We start from the raw sequence: 21,639 nt of genomic DNA on the forward strand, positions 1-21,639 counted from the left end.
AATCAGCTAATGGCTGTAAATCATAATGTTGTATCTTCAAGCAAGCTTTATTCATTATTCAAAAAGAAGAAGAAAAAAAAACCTACCTACCCATCCCCCTGAAGAAAAAAATATATACATGTACCCAGGTAAATAGTTTTGTTTAACACTAACATCTCGAAAAATTGTGTTTGTATCATGGATCTAATCAAAACAAATGCATGTATTTATTAAAGTGAACAACAAAACAGTGCTTCTGCTATATTAAACAGTCTTTTGAATAACAACTAATGAAAGTTCATTGTATGCTCATCAACCTTTCTTATAGAGACCTATGACCAGATTTAATAACAGGAAAAAATTTTGCTCTCAAATGTCAAAGATGTAATACAATATTTCCATTCTTGATAACATTGAGAAAATAGTAAATATAACAAAAGAGGGCAAATCATTTTTGTTACTTACATACAGAATTGTCAACCTACAAGTATATGATCCTGACGTTGACTTTTGAATCCCTCGACCCAACTCACCCCCCCCCCCCCCCCTCCTAAAAGGGAAATAAAATTAAAATGAGATATGAAACAATTACTCTTCTTCATTTTCATCAAAATACAATAGATTTAAAACAAAATATAAAAAACACAAACAAAATGTCGAAATATTGTTTGTAATTGTGACCAGTTTATAGCAGAATTGAGTTTTTAAAACATATCAAACTAAAATATGAAGCAAACAAAAGTAAAGTCAAAAGAACACTATATGCATGACATGAATAAGAAATACACATCTTGCTTGTGGAGAGTGCCAATTTAACATCCCTTGAGAAATCGCTTTCTTCAAACACTCTCAAATTTGTATTCTTAAATTGAAAACATATTTTCATTTGCAGGTTTAAAATTAGAATAGAAAACACAGGGCTAGGATAAACCTACCCATGAAATATAATGGAGACATATTTTGGTAATTATAACAAAATGGTCATTCAATACAAGTATATATATATGTGCAGTGCGAAATTCTTGGAACAAACTGTGTCTTGCTTTTGTTAATCTTTTCTCTCTTTTTCTTAATTGTATAATTCATGACTATACTCTGGCAATGTGCCCAGTCTATCCTTAAAAAAATGACCATATATGGAAGAAATATCACTTGACATTCACACACACCTACTAAATGGTGCAAAATGCCCCACTTCTTGACAAGCAGTATACACACAATCACACTCATACACCCACAATTTGACAGATTATACACTCACTCAAATAGCAAGAGCCAGAGATAAACGGACAAAAGATAATCTGACAATACAAATCCTTGCCTCATTGAAGGCACCAGATTACATCCTGTTTTTGAGGAAGCTTTTGGCAGTAAAAAACAAAAGACATAAAATAGTGCCACTTCCAGCCACTTTAAGACCCACCAATTTTCGCGAGATTATTAACTAGATGCTTCCTTGAAGCTAAATAAAAGTTTGGTAATGTCAAACAGACACTATATTCAGGGATAATCGAGAGGGCTAGTCAACTACACAACTAATGTTCTGAGAATATTTTGCATACAATGTTTCAGTTGGCATATTTGCATCCTGCTTGAAAACAAGTTAATATTTCATTAATAACATACACCTTATCAACAATCCAAATTCTTTCATAAATGAAAAACATTTTTACAATGTACAATACAAGTCTTACGATTAAATAATGTCAAAACTTCTAAAATTCCCAAAGTAATGACATACAAGCTTACCACACCCCCACCCCCTCCTGTTTTTTGTTCATTTGTATCTCTCTCAACTCTCTTTCTCTCTCTCTCTCTCTCTCTCTCTCTCTCTCTCACACTCTCTATCTCTCTCCCAGGAATATTGGTAGGTTGAAGATATAAAGATTATATTATGTATTTCACCCACCAGTAACACACCGTACTACCCCAACGTATAGGAAACGGGGTAATGTCAAATCAGAAACTTTCTTGTGCAGAAAACCTTGATTGAATTTTGCAGGTAGAGAAGAATCGTTACAAGTATCATACTGTGAAGTGAATGAATTGCATAATTGAATTTCCCAAAGAATCTGGTTTCACAGACAGGTCTACAATTAACAAGACAGTTCCTTCCCTCCTGCTCCCCCCCCCCCCCCCCTCCTTACACACACGCTCTCTCTCTGGATTGCAACCCAAACCAAATTCCCATTTTAAATTACTCTCCACCTCTTTCTAAATCAAGAAGGTATGTAATGATTTGTTATTTCCCCCTAAAAGCATCCGCCCAATTCAAAGTGTTAAAGCACAGTGAAAACGCATGCTCATTGTCCTTATGTGAAGGGAAACTTAAGATTGTTGCGTGAGAAGAGGAGAAGATAGAGGAGATCAGATCAGAAAGTCTGTCAAGGAGGAGCTACTCTTAAAAAATATTGAAGAAATTAATCTACAGACATTCCTTTTAAATTTAAAGTTCATCTTTCAAAGTAGCTGATTTCAAATCATAAGCTTATAAGTTGTGGAAGCTGAAAACATATTTCTTAAATAGAATTCATTATCATTACTTGTTAATCATATTGTGACCTTGGTTATTCACTCCCTGGACAATGCATTAAAACAAAAATCATGCAATGTTAAAACCTATCAAGTATTTTTCATTGAAAACAAAAATGTGATGGTATGTGACAAATATTCCTTCCCAATTTCAACAGAAATGCTTCACAGGTCATCATAAATATAGTCCAATTGTTCTTGATCATTCTGTCCCTCATCCATTTGACCTGCTACTGCATCAGTTGTTGCTGATTTCTCGGCATTGTCTCCATCATCCCCCCATCCAACATTACCCCACTCTTCATCAGCTACCACCTGTGACTCTTCTTCCTTGCCTTGTTTACCCCCATCTTCCTTATCCTGACCGTTCTCTTTCACCTCACCTCCTTCTTCCTCCTCTATCTTCACCTCTTCTTCATACTTACCTTCCATCTTACCATCATCATCTTCCTTTTCTCCTTCTTTTCATCGTGATCAGGGTTTGTTTCAGCAGTTCTCTCTTTCAAGGATTCATCTTCTTTATCTTTAGAAGACTGATCCTCTTCAATCTTAGCAGAGTCTTTCGGTTTGGAAACTTTTGCTTCTTTGTCATCTTCATGCCTAGACCTTTTTCTGTCTCTTCGCTTTTCATCACTGCCATGCTTCTCACGATCTTCCCTAACATGTGAGCTATCCCTATCATCCTTCTTACCCTTTACCTCATCTTGGTTACTATGGCGACGTCTTCTCTCCTCCACGCTCCGTCTTCTGTCCTCACCGCTCTTCCTTCTGTCCTCTCCGCTCCTTCTCCTGTCCTTCTTAGAGTCTTCATCTTCTTCTTTCTTCTCCTCTTCTTTGGTGGGCTTCCCTTCTAACTCGGCTATCTCTTTCTCCAGCTCGGCTTTACGCTTCTCTACAGCAGCTGAGAAGAAAAGAATAAAATGGTTATAGTTAAACACAATTAACACTATATGACAGAAGTAAGTGCTGATCTTTTGGCGGATCTAATAAACTATTTTTTCGTTTGGCTTCATCACATCACTCCAATTAGATCCCTCACAACGGCTTCATTAATTATAATTATACCAAATCACAAATTCAAATTGATTATTCATATTATTCAATACGACAAATGATATCAGTGGTCAAATCACACAAATGAAATACCCTGGAAAACCTCCAGAAGTAATGAAAGATATAGTATCAAGATGATGACTCACCACTCAGTATCTGCTTAGACTCTTTGAAGAGTTTCTCTGTACCCAGAGTCCATTTGGCAGGCTTGTAGAAGATGGAAGGTTTGGCTCTGGTGCGGATGTAGTTACTTAGCACGGCAGAGTGAGCATCCCATTCCTTGTGCTATGGATAAACAAAGTTACAATGTCAATGAATACAATATTTTGGTATTATATTACATACATGTATATGTAAATTTATATTTTAACAGTCAAATAAAGGATGTTGCCTGATAAGACCAGAAGGATTTCCCACAAGCTAACCACTGAATAAACTCCCATCTTAAGGCCCTTCAGAATCAATTCATCAGCAGATAAAGTGGATTTGGTTAGATAAACATAACCTTACTGAAATTGAAATAAAATCAACCACAAATAAAATTAGCAGTGAAAATATTCCCTTCAATATGGTCAAATATTAACATTTTGAAGGAATTGATTGACAGAAGCAAAAGAAACTGCATTTCTCCCATCTAATAAAGTACCTCCTGTGTGAGTTCAACGAGCTGTTCTAGACGATTGAGCTCTGCCTGCTTATCTTTCCGGTCCCTCATTAAAAGTTTCCTCTCTTCTGCCACAGCTTTCTTCTCTTCTACGGCTTTCTCATCCAGTTTCTTCTCAATCTCCTTCCTGCGCTTGTCCTGGAATGTCAAACATGATGTCAAAGGTTGTCAAAAACAGTGGTGCATTGATTACTGTCGAGAAAGGCTGGACACCAGCAGGCGCCGTAGGCCCATAGGCCTTTACAAAACTGTAACTTTGAACCCCCCCCCTATTTTTTTTTTAAAGAGGGGGCTCTTGCATACAGACCCTACGACACCTACGTAAAAATGAGTTAATGTGGAGCCCCGAGGACAGAGTCAGCTGCGACTTTGCAAGGGAGTCTGTTTTCAGTTATTTGAATAAAATATAAAAATGAACTCAAATAAATTATATAACTATAAAAGCACCTTAGGGAACCATTGCCATAGCCCACAACCTAAAGTCTTCCTCATAAATTACAATCAAATATGTAATTACATTATGCAGATACAATGTCTACATAATATTACGTTAGACCTTTGAAAGTCTACTGAATGAACAAACACATACTGATGTAGCCTTCATTTGAACATTATTAACCACCTTATATAGAAGATTGGGTGGATGTCACAAATTTAATGTGGATTAGAAATAAGTTTTAATTTTGTATCATTGTTCTTTTAATCTTCATAGAAGAGGTCTGCTTAAAAAGTATTCTGAATCACTATATATCATGGAATGACTGTGAGTTATATAAGACTGTATGGTGATATTTTACATGAGGGGAAATAAGTTGTAAACATACAAACCTTGTCTGTCTTTGAATCACTCTCATCTCTGAACTTCTGCAGGGTGCCTAAAAGGTGACCAAACATGCGCTTGTTCCTATAAACAAAACAAAGAAAAGCAACAGCAATGAAGATACTGCTATACTACTACTATTACCGGTAAATTATCTTGACAGCAAGATCGTTGATTTCTAGACTCAAAATGATACAGCTACAGGAGCTGTTATCATAATTCAAGACAATATTTCTATCTGTGATGTTTCCAGTTACATCTGTTTAACTGCAGGTAAAATACAATGGTCTCATTCACACACCATTCTATTTTACTTGACTTTCTTGGATGGTTGATATGAACTCATATGCCCTTGGTTCCTACACACGTACACTTTGAAGATATTTGTATAAATTGTAAGTCAAACCTATCCCTCAAATGACTTTAAAGGCATCGTTTAACAATGTTAAATCTGAGAGGCATGGCCCTACGTGTTATCATTGTCTGTGATATGGTGTAATATTAAAGCCTTAGAAAAATTGCGCTTCAAAATGATCATGAAGTGCCTCAAAAAAAGTAAAAGTCTTTGAGTGACCGGTTTTACCATACTCATTTTCCCCAATAGACTGTAGTGTTATTAAAAAACCTTTAGGAAAACGAAAAATGACATTTTGATTTCTAATCATAAATATCTTGATTATCAGACATGCCATCAGCTTGTAAAATTCATGGGATTCCTGACTGACCTAAAGGTTTATAATTATCATTGCAGCATGAGCTAAATCCAGGATTTTGTTTCAGAATCTAAAGCAATGTTACCGAGTCACTTTTCTTGAAATCCCACGGGCTGGCTACTCACCTATCAGTACTCTTCTTGTCTTTCTGTCCTTCTTTGATAGTCTGTTGACGGGTTTTGGGTGTCAATGTTGTGAGGGTAGTTACCACAGAGGATTGAACAAGAGGCTGTCAAAGAGAGAAAGAAAAAAGTATTTACGATACATAACAAAAACTATAACAAGATAATAATAGAACTTTACTGGAATCCACTATGTAGCATATTTCAATGGGCTTGTCTCAATTGGTTTGTGTACTCAAAGTTATATCATTTAAAAAAGAAAGAGAAGGTTAACTGAAGTAAATACATTATGATCTCATTCTGCAAATATAATATGAAGATATGAAGAACAAAATGAAAAGATTAAAGGTACAACAACTTTCCATACTCAATTTTCCCCATGTCCCTTTGGACATGAAAGATTTACTTAGACTAGAGATAATCTAGTCTTGATTCTCACCTTGTGATCCAGGTCCTCTTCCTCATCATCACTGGGGGCTCGGTTCCTTGGTCCCACTCGTCCTCCTAGCCTGAAAATACAAACATATCACACAAGGTGTAATTAAAGATTATTTTTAGCATATCTTTAAAGAAAGTACAGTATTTGCCGGCGATAAGGCCGCAGCGCTGCATAGGCCGCACCCCCGATTTTGACATTTAAATTTAAAAAAAAAAAAAAAAAAAACATTTGTCAGAGGCGGGATACAAACTCTTGCGTACAAACGTAGATTCGACCTGAACCACCGCCTTAGACCGCTCGGTCACCCCGATCTTGATGCTTTCCCTTGCAGCTTTCTCTTGTGTATTGCGCCACAGCTTTGCTCACGCGAGTCGAGAGGATTGAGGTTGCTTTAGCTATGGCAACTTAAATCTAGATCTACCAGTAGAGTTTGGTTGGTAAGTTATGAATTTTATTACGAGATTGACAAAACTTTCCCCTTCATTTAAAAAATATAACACATAATTGTCGGTAAGAAATGTGTTATTCTAGACAGTTATTCTAGAAATGTCCATCACCTTTCATTGTTGTCCCATATGTACAAATTCGTGCTGTCTTTCATGGTTGTGACATGCGATTTTTTAAATATTTTTTTAAACTCGTTCGCCGCAAAGGCCGCACCCTGACTTTTTGATATTTTCTCTTCCAAAAATACTACAGCCTTTACGCCGGCAAATACGGTAGGTATATATACCGGTATTTGTTTCAATGTGTTAGAAAACATTCTAGTAGAGTTTATCAAACATTTGGCCCTAATCCAGTCCTTACATTGCACATAATTACTATTTTCACTTAATCATATGGTTCAATTGACACTTGATTTGAAACCTAACAGATATGGTGAGTACCAGCAATTTTTCAGTCTGAAAAGAACTGAAAATAAAGATTATAGAACAATATTAGCAAGCTCTATTTAGTTTCTGTTCGTATCATTCCCATTGTCAAGAATTAAATGCAGTTACTGGTAAATATATATACAAGTAGAGAGTTATCACCAATCTCTATCATGAGTCCATTAATCTACTGGATAAGAAAAGATTGAGATATGAAACTCATTTCTGTGTTTAGTAGCTAAGGCTTAATATTCTATCTTTAAACTAGGAATGATTGGTATTAGATCAGAATAATAATAATATATCTTGTTTACCCAGGCCATCATGTGGAACAATTTAGCAGAAAATCCCTAGTAAAAACCCTGATGTTGCCAGGTCAAGACAAAAAGCTGTTTCAATAACTTGAGAATGAGATAATTATTGGTTATCCAGATATAGGGCAATTGGTAGTCAAGGACTAACCTGCTAAATGGATTTCCCAGGTTAGGTCTCTTAGCAGGCGGTGCCCCAAGTCTCTCCATCAGTGAAAGCCTGTGAAAAAATAAATACATTGAACATTCATATTAGTGGAACCTATTTTTTTAGCACATTTTTTTAAAAGACTGAAGGCAAGTCAATGAATATTTTTGTTTTTGTTTTTAAGGGGGGGGGGGGTAGGCATGTGTTAACTTTGAATGAGTGGGAAAAAAAAATATTTAAATGTTTAAAACCTTTTACAAATATATATTGTGGTTATTGAGTATCTACAAGTTACATTTTGGAGTGTTTTACTCATGTTCATTTTCTTTGAAACTTACCCTCCGTCCCACTTTTAGCTGATATGATATTTTGAATATTAACTGATACCTTGAATCTAAGTAACAGAAAATTGCAGATCCGTCTTACCTCTGTACGATCAATCCTCCGCCTCTACCCCGTGCTCCTGGTGCATCCATGGAGACTCTACGTTGGTCACCGGATACGCCTCTCTGGTCAGCTGAAAGCCTTCTCTGGTCACCTGAGAGTCTCCTCTCAATCCTTTGGTCACTCAAAGGTCTCCTTTGGTCACTTACAAGTCTCCTCTGATCACCCGACACCCTCCTCTGATCACCTGATATTCTTCTCTGCTCTCCAACAATGAGCCTCCTTGAATCTCCAACTGACACCCTGTCGATGGGGAACAAATAGGTGGCATTGTTTAATAAAATATGCCATAATTTCATATTGCCAATTCCTGTGTATGAAGTGCATTAAATACATATTTTTACATACACAAACAAAAAAATCTTAGGATATTTAAACAATAATGTAAAAAACATGAAATACAAGTACTTTATACTATAGTATGTATGGCTGTTTGACCAAACTTCGTTATCTCAAAAAATTGGTAAGATTTTGAAAATCTGATATCACCAATGAAAAGAGGAACATAAAATTACCCATAGACTGATTTTTTCTGGAATCGGGTGTGAAATTATGAAAATATTAACAAAAAATTGTGCCTCATTTGCGTCCATTCCGAACAATTACTAACTTACCGATAAGGGTCTGGAAATCTTCATTTTGTGAGCAGATATCCTCAAAATTGTAAGGAATAAGTGGTACTGACGGGTTGTAAGATATTTTGCCTTGCAAATTATGAAATTACCTTATTTTTGATGGATCATATTTTTTTATAAATCAGCTGTAAACCCTGTGCGTGAAGTTAGGTCTCGCTGTTTTATGACTTTTTTAGATGCAGAGCGCACGCACGATCGGACATAAAAATTTTAGATCGCGATATCTCTGAAATCCTTTGACGATAAATATTCTAGTTGAACCAATTGATAGTAAATACTTTGCCGTCCATTTGGTATTAATTAAAACAAATAAATTTGTGAATATGACAAAACATGGACCGAATATCACAATTTCTAATATGTTCTAAAATCTGTGCTAACTTTGATCACCCCTTCACTGAATTGAGTGAGACTGCGCGCATGCCTTTTTACACTACCGTATTTGCCGGCGTAAACTAGGCCGCAGTATTTATGGAAGAGAAAATATCAAAAAGTCGGGTGCGGCCTATGCGTCAATGCGCCAATGTATACATCACAGAAAACTGCATTGGCTAGTATCAGTGTGGGATGGCCGAGCGGTCTAAGGTGGTGATTATGGTCACATCAACATTTGTAAGCAAGAGATCAAAACTGACTTCAACAAAAGTTTGTTTTTTTTTAATGTCAAAATCAGGGGGTGCGGCCTTATCGCCGGCAAATAAGGTAATCGCTATTATAGTTCTCTATACATCGCGAACTCTCGTAAGAAGTCAGCGTTTTTGCCATGTACATGTAAATCACACCTTTACCAATTATCATCAAGAACACATGAAAGGTAAGCAAATCGCAATCACTCTGGTAGCAAAATCTTACAATTCATATTTATTTTTTGACCAATTTTAAAGTGCTTTTCCTGCGAAGAAATAGTCCTCAGTTTAGCGAACTCCGAAGCTACTGTTCGGGAAGGTTGGTTGCAGGAAGGGGTGATGTCGGACGCATATTAGGTATTGTTTACCTGCCTCTTGCATTTCATAATCTTAGTTTTCTTCTTCTCTTTAATGTTAAAATTAAAATTTAAACTTATATTTAAGATTAACATTTTTTATAATTTTAAAGACAAGTTCAGTAACATAACGATTGATTGTATGAAGGAGTGACCAAAGTTCGCGGACATTTTAGAACATATTACAAAATGTGATATTCGATCTATGATTTCTCACATTCTACACAACTTTGTTTATTTCAATTATTACCAAATGGACGGCAAAGTTTTTTACTACAGATTGGTTCAACTAGAAAAAATTACCGTCGAAGGATTTCGGAGATATCGCGATCTAAAAATTCGATGTCTGATCGTGCGCGCGCGCTGCATCTAAAAAAGTCATAAAAACAATGAGACCTAACTTCACGCACGGTGGTTTACAGTTGATTTATCAAAAAATGCGATCCATCAAAAATAAGGTAATATCATAATTTGCAAGGCAAGATATCGTACAATCAGTTCGTACCACTCTTTACTTACAATTTTGAGAATTTCTGATCTCAAAATGAAGATTTCCAGACCCTTATCGGTAAGTTGATAATTTTTCGGAACGGACGCAAATAACTGCAAAATTTGCCGATCTTTTGTCAATATTTTCACAATTTCGCAACCAATTCTAAAGAAAATTTTGTTTCTGGGTAATTTTAAGACCCTCTTTCCATTGGTGATATCAGATTTTCGAAATCTTACCGATTTTTTGAGAAAGCGAACTTTGGTCACGCGCGAACTTTGGTCACACCGCCATATATTTTTTAAGACAAAGTATGGTGGTGTGACCAAAGTTCGCGCGTGACCAAAGTTTGCGTACTAACACTAAAAGCGCTTATAACAGGAGAACGATACGCGATGCCTGTGTGGGACTGAGACAACGAAATCTTTGAGCACCGTCGACAACTCCAAAGGTCAAAATGCGGCATAAAAATGTGAATAAGCTAGCTTTTTCACGCTTTTTATCATAACAAATTGTGTTTTTTTTTACATGAAAATCAGTTTATTAGAGGGATCGACTCCGAAAAATAATGATAAAATTCCAATTTCTTACGCGAAAAACGGAACCTGCGCGCCTGCTTCCACCGTATCTGTGTTTGTGAATTTCAATGAATCTATGGTTCGTAAGAATACAAATTTAAAAGGGGAAAGAGGAGAGACAAAGAGAGAAAAGAGCGAGAACTCGTGTATGGCTGACATATAAAATGGAGACACATGATAATTTTTTCAAACAAACAAATGACATGCAGATAGGGACTACATTGACATTAACACATAAACATTGAAAAATAGAGTAAAGTAGCCCGTTTTCGGCCACTTAAGACAAAATCCTATTTTTAGGACTCTTTACTTCCTATTTATTATCATTTCTTGTTCAAATCATGAAGCAAATATTATTATTATTTACACAAAAAAAGAATCCCAGAAAAAAATCACGAATTGCCATGACAATATCCATTTCAATTTTCACTGTTTTGGAGCCCGTTATCGGCCGAGCGTTTCAGTTTACGGCCGCATGTACAAAGTCAATAGGAAGCGCTCGCGCGCGCCGTGCGTTTCCGCGCTGATGTACAGCACAAGCGGGCGGAGCAGGTATCCCACGCCGGAGCTCCCTGGTGCTCGCCTGGCCGAAGACGGGCACAGCGGTGATCGGAAGTTGGAATCTGAATTAGATAGAGATATCGTGTGTGCGTCGCGGTGTGCGGCTGCATTGATTTAATACATGCGATGACATACTTTTGAGCTTGCGACTAGCACAAAATCGGGCTTTAAATCTGAAAAATACTTGAAATAAAGCTCATTTTATGGTACCCATATTTCTTACAGACACGCGTAAGATACTCGATTTTTCAGATTTGGGTAGCGGGACCGGCGATTACATCGCTAAAATGTGATATTTTAGGATATATTTTCCATTGCAAATGTGGTTCTTCAGTGACACTGGCATGGTATGGTATGTGTGGGATATGTGTTATGCTATTATGCGATGTATTTTATAGTGATTTTACCTTGTATCCAACCAATCGGCCGAAAACGGGAGCTGGCCGATTACGGGCTCCTTTACTCTATTGTCTTTTATTTGCAAAATTTAACAAGGGTATTTTTATCGGGCAATATTTCAATGATAGAGAGAAATTATTATATTTTTCAAAGTTTCAATATAAAGTTCGGCTTCTGATTGAAACTACGTAACTTTTTGGAATGTTTACATATATAAAGCCCATCACAAGAGGGCAGTAAATATCATGCGCGAACTTAGGTCACACTTTTTGACGGACGTCGGTAGTGGTAAGGCTTCCGATATTCTCGTCTTATCATTGATTTGAAGTAAATAAAGCCTTGGAATGTTATATAATCTGATTATATGATAAATTACGAATCTTATGACGTATGGAACATGATATATCATTATAGATCTATGTTGATCTGGATTTTTTTAAATATGCAACTGCAAGAAAAGAAAAATATCCGCGAACTTGGGTCACCCCTTCATAAATTGTTACTACTAGACTAGTGTTAGTGTTACCAAATACATTGATATTATATCTAATTATTAGTTAGATCTAGCTCACACTTGCATTCTGCAGGGCAGCTGCATCATTCATCTCTGCTGGGATAAGTCAAAGCCGAAGCCTAGCCAGTTGCCCTAGCTCAGCCGCAGGCCTGGTGCCTTGGGGGTGGCCACGTCCGCGTTCGCGGAACTGGCGATGTGACCAGCATGGTTGATGATGAACACACAGTGACACATAAACTTGCAAAGCTGTCCCATTTCAGTTCACATATCACTGCAAAGTGCAAACAGTGCAAATTATATTCATAACATCGGAAATCACATTGAAATAAACTTCCAAATTACCTTCTTTCGGTGGAATCTCCTCCGGTGAGTTTACGAATGTTTTGCTCCACATCTTCTAGGTTTTCCTTGGCTTTTTCTAGTCTTTGAGCTAGGAAAGCGTTCACACCCTCGACGGTAGCCATCTTGAAACTGGTACAAATTGAGCGCGCGCACTGTACGAAACGTCGCGCCATTCGCGCGCACTGCATCCACCGCACACGTACGTCTAGCTAGGGAATTTCCCGTGTGGCTCCACTTCCAAATTCCAAGTACCTGCAGTGACAGTCAGTGTAAAAAGTAAACTGAAAGGAGTAGAGAAGTTGAAAAACCAAGGTAGATATCTTTCAAGAATGATGGACCAATCAAGATACTGGGAAGACTTTGTTAATGGTAAGCAGCTCACTTACTTGGCCTTGAATGGCGCATGCATGGGTTTGATCATATAATATATTTTCTTCTTTATTCTAATTAGCAGGGCCAGGGAGTTCAAAGGGCTATGCCTATGCTATGCATTAGATTAGCATTGACTACTATGCTTTGCTGGAGTGATGCATGCAGCCTAGTATCAGTATCACGAAGATCTGTAGAAAGATTAGAGTTTTGTATACAGGCACACTATAATGACTGGGTTTTCACCTTACACTTTTCGAGAAGTATAGCGTAATAACAAGCAAGTATGGCATATATAATAGGGTGCGACTCTCTATCATATATCTATACCCTCGGGGCCTCGATCCAGTTAACATTCTAGTCGGGGGAACAGAGTGTTTTCCCCTGAATCATAGCCTGCCTCGACATGATCGAGAGCAGAGGCCTAGAGGGCAGTGGGCACGCTTACACACAATGTGGTGACCATCATATTTTGCCTTATTGTATTTTTGTATTTTTGTTTGATCAGGGTGGGACTCGAACCCATGCGCATGACGGCATGATGATCCGAATGCGCCACACCGCCTCCTTAAAACCTTTTTCATGGTCTATACTTGCATATCAAAATGCCCTATAGATACACAACAAAGGAGAATTCATTGTCTTGGGGCCATATAAAAATGTGTCTTTCATGTTAATGAAGATTTTGTTGATTCTCTACATCAACATTGGGTGGAATAAAATCACTTCTCATGTTCTTGTATTTCTATTCTGTAAATGATATTAACTTATTAATAATAATAGTCCATAGCCTACCGTATATGCTATCTTAGGTTAGGGCAAATTTCTTGTACCAATTTTCTTGTATCAATTTTTATTTGTTACAAAATCTATCACTATTAAATTTACAAACAAACATGCAATATAACACTTTTCAAAAGACTACTCCTGGCTAAACCAAATTATAACGCAGAGCATAACATAGACATCTTGAACAACATCATGATGAATATGTATCAATTGATTTCATATTTAAAATGATGATCCGGATTATAATTTGAACTCAATATATACAGGCATATACCGTATATAGCGGGTTCATAAAGTCCCTTGATCAAATCATCTTCATACGTAAGTAAATTCAAAATCAATTACATTAATTTAGACCTTTCTATTTATGAATTACTAGTGCCGCAGATTTTCAACCATACTGTGGCTAAAACGGGGCTAGATCTCAAAACCGTCATAATTACACGATCAACGTCATCTCCCCACTGTCGCTCAACTTGTATATACTAAGTGTTTCACAAAACTGTCTTTGCCAAGATGAGCGGCAATTTCCGCAACAATTCCTTGTTGCGACTCCAAACCTGTCATATCATTTTAGAACACCATCTCAAGGCATCTTTAAGTTAGTCTATGGGCATGGTCTATTTTTTAAATGTGAGACCTAAATATCTTGTTTTCATTGTTTTAAAAAAAAAATAGAAATAGGTCCTATTTCGATTGGGTATGGGTTATAGTGCAAATTTGATGTTTGTATCATTGGTGCTACCAGTCTCTAAGATTTTTACTTTTTTGAACAGTTTGAGTGAAATTAAGCCTCATAATCTCCTTTGATATTTCCGGATAAAATCTGATGGATCGTGAAAAAGACTATATTTTTAGCCGATAGTATTGAAATCATGAATTTGTCGCTTATCATGGTTTTATGAAACAGGTTTTCCACTTCCTGACATCTCTGTAGGTCGCAGACAAAGATATGACTGTCATGGAGTTAGTTTCATGATTTCATCAAATGACCCCCAGCATTTCATGTAACCTTGTAATGAGTGGCAATGCCCTATGGTTAGATGGGTTTTCCAAGTTCAGGTTTAAGTTCTGAATTATTAAGTACCGGTAACTTGTTGAGTGTCAAGTGTAAAGGCTATAGTATTGTCCCTATTAATGCTGTAGTCAAACGTTTAACCGTCCGGTATCCGACCGCCCATGGCGGATTCCGTTTTCAATTGGACGGTTTCGTTTTCCCGATTTTTTTATTTTATTTATTTTTTTTTTTAATTTTTATTTTTTATTTTAATTTTTATTTTTTTTAAAGTTTCGATTTATGCCCCTCCACCTGGCACTATGCCTGGCAATGTCTCCCAGCTCAGTAATCTGTGTGTTGACTCACCACTCCAAAACTAGAACAACACTCCAATTTGTCTGTCATCTTGGTTTGAAAGTAATCTTTGTAATAGATCTCATCATCTCAATATGTAGTTTATAATAATAATTCATCCAACTTTTACACAAGGTTCTGTCCTAGGTCCTCTACTGTTTTTAATTTACATTAATGATCTTACACATTCTTCTAAAAACAACATTGTTACTATTATTTGTGACAAGTTCACAAGCACAAATCGGCCCCTTTAAATGCACCTCGCAGTTAAATGAAAGTAAAAATAAAAAAATTTAAAAAATTTAAAAAAACGATTTAAAAAAAAAAAAAAAAAAAAAAAAAATTTTTTTTTAAATCGTTTAACCAAAAACCGTCCGGTTTTGACTGGCGGTTAAACGGAATTGGAGATATCCGTGATGTTACAGCACTAGTCCCTATGTTTGATAAACAAATCATATGTTTTATCTCCACTCTCCAGTGTATACTTTTTCAGTATGTCATCAAAAAAATCATTAACTGATTTGATATGAATGTTGATTACTAAATTGTGTATATTTGTTATGTATTTTTTTGTTCTACCCACAGATTAAAACATGACATGATTGAAACAAGAATAGTAAGGCCTGATAATACACCTTTTCACGGTTAAGGCATTTTAATTTACGAGTAACCATTGCATCATCAATGTTTTCAGATGCGCATGTGTTGTTGCGTCACTGCCTGCGCTGTTCGCTCTTGTAACCGTGAAAGGGTGTGTTAGGATATTGATTAATATCCAATATCCATGTGATTCTGTGATTCAAATGCTCTGATTTGTTTTTTACATGCAGAGAAATTGGTGCAAGGAGGTGCGGTCACTGGTATTTGCCTAGTCTCACATCAAGGAGTCTGCTTGTATTCCATGGGTCTGCTAAAAGATTTTGAGAAGGTAAACTTAAAATGTAATATGATAACCCCCAAAATGAAGGATGAAGTAGAAAAAGTGAGTTTGTTTGAATTTTATAATGGATAAAGCCGGGGTAATCATTATGGAGTGCCAGGAGTGTCAAGTTTGACAAATATTGGCACTGTACAAGAACCCTCTATCATGATTATTATTCTTATTATTATTTTTATAATTGTGACATTTATCAGCTGGCTGTGAGTCACTTGAGAAACAGACATTCTTATTATTGTTGTTTATTTCCTATTGGACTTCATGTGCAGGAATGAATATTAGAACATCTCAAATGAACAATGCAAGTGGAGCCTTTATCAGGACTCTACAGAGATAGGTGACCAGTGTACATGGCCCCAAACCACAAATTTATCGGAATTTAAAAAGGGGCCTCAAGCACAAATACTTCAAAGCTGTCAGTCTGGTGCCCTAGTGAGAAAAAGCAGTGTGTAGTCCTTCATACATGTAGTATATGAATACATATGATATCCCTGGATCTCTGGATCTGCATAAATTCAAAGTAATTCTAACAGTACTTTGCTGAAATGTTTGTTTGTCTGTGTTATTTATATCAAGTAGTTATGAACATTTTTAGCTTTTGTTTTTGTACATTTTGCTGGTCCATACAACCCTTGTACTGCATGATAAAACAATGCATCTCAACTTTCTCTAAAAATCCACTTTCATTTCACAATTCAAGATTTATGTACTTATTATTGATGTCATCTTCATTTGAAACTGTTTCCTCTGTTTATTTGCACAGACTTGTGATGTGAAGCAGATCCTTCATCTCTTCAATGATTCACGGAAACAGAAGACAAGTCTACTGAGTGTTTATGTGACAGGTCAAGGGTCACTCTCTTTCCAGGTGCATCAACAAACAAATTGCAGGTACTCATCAAGTAGAACTTAATATTGGTCTGATCATATGCTACCTGGGTGACCTCTGAATTGTTTGGGGCAAAAGCCTGTCACATAATTAGTTGAGATAGTACAACATTTAATTTGCATATATGAGGGATGGACTTTAGCTAGCATTAGGACCATACTCCTTTTTAGCTCATCCCTTCACTCTCATTATGTTATTTTTTTGATTGGATGTATGATATTTACGTATGTTTATTCTGTATTTGTAAATGTGACTATTGTATATTCTGTATTTTTAATGATGAGTGTAAATAAATGAACTTGAACTTGAGAGCCAGAAGGATATTAATCTGTATATTAGGATGTGAGTTTATGTCCACCTGGCTCTGAACAGTTGATATGTACATATGGAATGTGTAAATCATGCAAATATTATTGGTATATTTTATTTACAGTGCAAATTAATCTTGATAGAAGTCTTAGAAACATTTTAACAAAAAAACTTTTACAAAGAGTACCATTGTAAGAAGAATAATGAATGTATGACCAAGACAAATTAGATATGGACTTAAACATATCTGAAAAAAAGCAGTTAACTATAATGTGTGAAAGATATTGAATATTATTTGATTGTATTTTCATATTCATATACAGCTTAATTGCAACTTCAGCAGGCAGCCATATTGGATTGCTGATGGGGAACTTACCGCATGGGATTCTGGCATGTACATATACCCATAGAGAACCTGAGATTGGAAGAGCGAAGAAACAGTTTGAAGAAGTTTGCCGTCTGCTCCGATCATGACAGGAGAACTAGAAGTCAAGTCATCTCTGTGATTGGAAAGTCATCCAGATAATTCATGACCGTCTATGTTCCTTACTAGGATGAGCTGAATGAGGAGGTTGGCATAGCAATGTCATTCCTAATCGACATTTCATGTACATGATATATGGAAACTGTGAGTTGGCTCAATCTGTCAGAGTGTCTGCCATTTTGAACGGAAGAATCATGTGTTTGAACCCAACTGGGGCAGATGTCTGAAGCCTGTTTTGTGTCGAGTGTGCCCTAGTTTTCTCCTTTTCCAGAGACTAAAAACGAGGAAATTTGAAAAATCCCACCAGAAGCACTTCTGGAATACTATATATTTTTTAAGGGGGAGGGCTTGTGGGGGGAACCTAGGGTTTCTTGCATGAATTTTCTACACATGCCTTGCAAAAAATTGGGCCAGGGAGAGGTCAAGAGACAACAATATAGGTTAGGACCCATAAAGATTTGTGGCTTCTGTAGAAAGATCAGTAACAGTGAAAAGGGTCAGAAGGAGGCCTCGTGAGTGTTCTTTGATGATGTCTTTGCAGATTTTGGAGGACAAGGAAGTGGAGAAATAATGCTACTAGATTTAGATCAAATCACTTGGAAAGAAAATTGCTTGAGAAGTGGATAGGGTCACTAAACCTGACTTTGGACAGGTTACTTGGACAGATCACCTGGACAGATCAAGCAATTGTCATTTTAAGTGATTTTCATTGTTTCATGAATAGTATACAAATATACACTGTCTTTAGAGGTTCTGGTTAAAACTATGCGCAAGAGGTGACTCCAATAGTACTATTTGCTGAGGAGCGCAGCCCCAAAGCAAATGGTACTTTTGGAGTCACTGAGGCTCATAGTTTTAACCAGTAACTCGAATAGAAGGCATGGTATATTTGTTTTATATCCTGCATCAAAAATTTATTCAAAAAAAATTTAAACAAAATTTAAAAATAAAATAAAATTTAGAATTTAAAAAAAAAAAAATTATCAAAAAAGATTTAAAATATATTTTGTTTTTTTTTGTTTTTTTGAAGAAAAAAAAAAATCACAATTTTTTTTCTACTCCCAAATATTACTCCCCAATAGTACTTTCATATAATACTTTGCCAGAGATGAAATATTTTTGGTCACGTGACAAGCTCTCAACCAATCAAAAGCCAATAAGACTTAGAGAAGAGTCGTTTTGTATTTTAATTCTTGACATAAACAGGTTTTTTTTTTCTTTTTTTTGCCTGGGGGGGGGGGGGGGGTCATTCATTATTTATATTTGAGGAAATATGGGTTCTGTGTGCATATAAGATTGGGTTAAAGGTCAAAGGGTACAAGATCAATCTTTAAAGCATACAAAATTATCTCAAATTTGAATTATATAGTGTAGTATATACTTTGTATTTTTCTTGTGCACCCTGCCAATGACATGTACACTAGCTTGCATTTTATATTAAACTATGTCATGGATCTGGGTTTACGGTAAATGATTACTTCTTTGTTTATGTTGTTATGACCTCTATTTTAAATGAAGATGATAACGATGAGACATATTTATTATACATTTGGACCATTGTTTCCAGCATGACTTGTTATCAGTAAGTAGTGCAATGTCATAGGTGGGTAGAAGTTTGGGGTTTATTTTGAGGCATAAAGCTATTACAGTTTTAATTATTGTCTTATTAAATTTTATATATACGGTAGTTAATGCACATTGGCAAGTGGATGTAAGGTTTTTCATTTACCGTATCATAAATGAGTTATGGAATCTAAGACTATTAAAGATTTTGTATACCGGTATGTAATCATTTCAATATATATCACTACATTTAAATTGTTTGGCTTCATTATTATTGTAATGGAGGTTTGTTAAATTATCTTTATTGGCGACATACTTAAGAGCAATCCAAGTTATCCAACCTTTTAATAAGATCATTTGTATGAAAGCAGATAAAATCAGATAAACTGGCAAGAGTTTGAGATAAAATCAGACCAATAAGAAGAGTTATAAAAGGTTGAACGATGAAAATCGTATTATGGATAGCATATTACTATAGGTCCTCTAAAAAGGAAAGACCCTCATGACCTTTACATTAGGAAAAATTAACATTTTAGTCACTTTGTGTCCGGAAACAAATAGGGAAGTTGTCTGGCTCTACGTCAAGATTTGAACTGGAAGAGCGACATTACCAATTCAGCCAATTTGAAGTGCCCATACGTATCGTGATTGCAACTTTAAACATTCATAACTCTCTTATTTTTGTTCAATTTCCTTCAAACTTTCACCAGTCTGCTTCTCTGATTTTTCTGCTTTCTTTTAGAGTAGGCCTACTTGTCTATTAAATGTTAGATTTTCCTGTATCTCTTACACGATCACACATCAAAACTTCATACAAATACAGAATGAAATAAAATGTTATAATTTATTGCATATAAATCACAAGAAAATCAGTAACCAAATCTTGATCAAATATATTGTTATACAAATATGTTATTTTATAATAATTTTGAGTATTCACATACAAATACATACATACGGATACAAAATAATACAGACGCATAACCATTAGTCTCTCACCAACAACTTACCATATTTTAAAAGCATGTCACATAGTTCAATATTCATAAATGTATTCAATCTTCATGCAAACTTGTCTGAGCTATTCCTTGAAATATACTCAGTTTGAGTTCAACGTTTTACAGTGAAGTCCAGACCTTTTATAAATATTGCCTATGAATTGCCATGGATACTAATTTTGTTTTTCCTGAATTTTGAAAAAAAATTGTACATTCTGAAAATATTTTTTTCTTCAAAGTTTCAGATAAAAATGCCTTGAAGAGTATGAAGGCATCGGTTACACTTCATGCAATCACTGTAAGAATTTATGTGCTGAAATGATTTGAATAAGAGTAATCTCACTCGGCCAACAAACATAAGTCGATATTCTTTTTTTTTCTCCAACTTTGTAGAGTTTTGCATAACAATGTTTTCCTGGAACTACAAATAATTGACAACATCAATTAATAATCTATCCACATAGGCAGCTACATCATGTTAAATTCAGAAAAAAATAAAGCTAGTGTCTGGCATAGCAAAGCATTTACAAAAGGGAGAAAAGTCTGGGTTTCACCTTTGAATGAATTTGTAACAGACAACACTGGCCATCATTACTCAAGAAGACTGGAATACTTGTTTACATCATAACATCATACGAGGGAAACATACTAAAATGTGTAGTGTAAAGCTTTGGTCTACTCTTCAGCCTCTATATTTGTGTTAACCTCACTTCTACTATTAAAGCATTTTACATGTATGATCCTACTAACATAAACATATGCTGGACGATGAAAATCTGTTTTTTATCCAGAAGATACGAGCTCAATAATTCTTCACTTAAAATAATAATTAAATAATTGAATATTAAGCGTGGGAGAAATTTCAGGAATTGGTGCTCTTAATAATTACTCCAACCCCAGTACATGAAGCATTCAGGATCATAGTTTGCAGTTTCTTCTGTTATATACCAACTTTGGGATAGATTTTTTTTTAAATTCAATTCATCCCCATCTCTTTTTAGTCACACCACATATACCCAACAAATGTCATTAATCCATATAATCAAAAGGACAAATTGACATCATCCTATACACACAAATGCAAAGTGGGTTACATTAATAGTACATTGCATTGATTTTGCAATTGAAAAAAAGGAAATTCACTAAAGAGGATAAATCAATGTATAAAAAAAAGACCATCAAACCACTTTCAAAAATCATTGAAATAAATTGGAGTATCATATCCTTGCCGCTCTGAACCAGTCTGTATGGGTCAAATTCACTGCAGTCATGAATAGGAACACAATAGAAAAATATTGCATTACTGAACTTGAAAAAAAATAATTGTGACTTAAAATGTAGGTAACAAACCG

The 21,639-nt window shown here is 35.7% G+C and overlaps 2 protein-coding genes across 2 annotated transcripts; one reads left to right on the top strand and one right to left on the bottom strand.

Annotated features, from left to right (window-relative positions):
- Positions 1-424: 424 nt before the first annotated feature.
- LOC580354 (pinin) lies at positions 425-12,738 on the bottom strand. The gene is made up of 9 exons (XM_030998498.1): positions 12,599-12,738; positions 8,080-8,340; positions 7,657-7,725; positions 6,323-6,392; positions 5,887-5,990; positions 5,057-5,132; positions 4,211-4,366; positions 3,711-3,849; positions 425-3,412 (listed from the first exon to the last, which is right to left on the bottom strand). Exons 1-9 carry the CDS (start codon positions 12,718-12,720, stop codon positions 2,916-2,918), a joined length of 1,494 nt encoding a protein of 497 aa, XP_030854358.1. The 5' UTR covers positions 12,721-12,738; the 3' UTR covers positions 425-2,915.
- A 168-nt stretch (positions 12,739-12,906) lies between these two features.
- On the top strand, positions 12,907-18,501 carry LOC105446582. Its single transcript, XM_011683582.2, has 4 exons — positions 12,907-12,967; positions 15,938-16,035; positions 16,808-16,935; positions 17,566-18,501. Exons 1-4 carry the CDS (start codon positions 12,928-12,930, stop codon positions 17,714-17,716), a joined length of 417 nt encoding a protein of 138 aa, XP_011681884.1. The 5' UTR covers positions 12,907-12,927; the 3' UTR covers positions 17,717-18,501.
- The last annotated feature ends 3,138 nt before the right edge of the window (positions 18,502-21,639 follow it).

The sequence above is a fragment of the Strongylocentrotus purpuratus genome, unplaced genomic scaffold (genome assembly GCF_000002235.5).
Source record: "Strongylocentrotus purpuratus isolate Spur 01 unplaced genomic scaffold, Spur_5.0 spur5_scaffold_5, whole genome shotgun sequence".
NCBI classification, from domain to species: domain Eukaryota; kingdom Metazoa; phylum Echinodermata; class Echinoidea; order Camarodonta; family Strongylocentrotidae; genus Strongylocentrotus; species Strongylocentrotus purpuratus.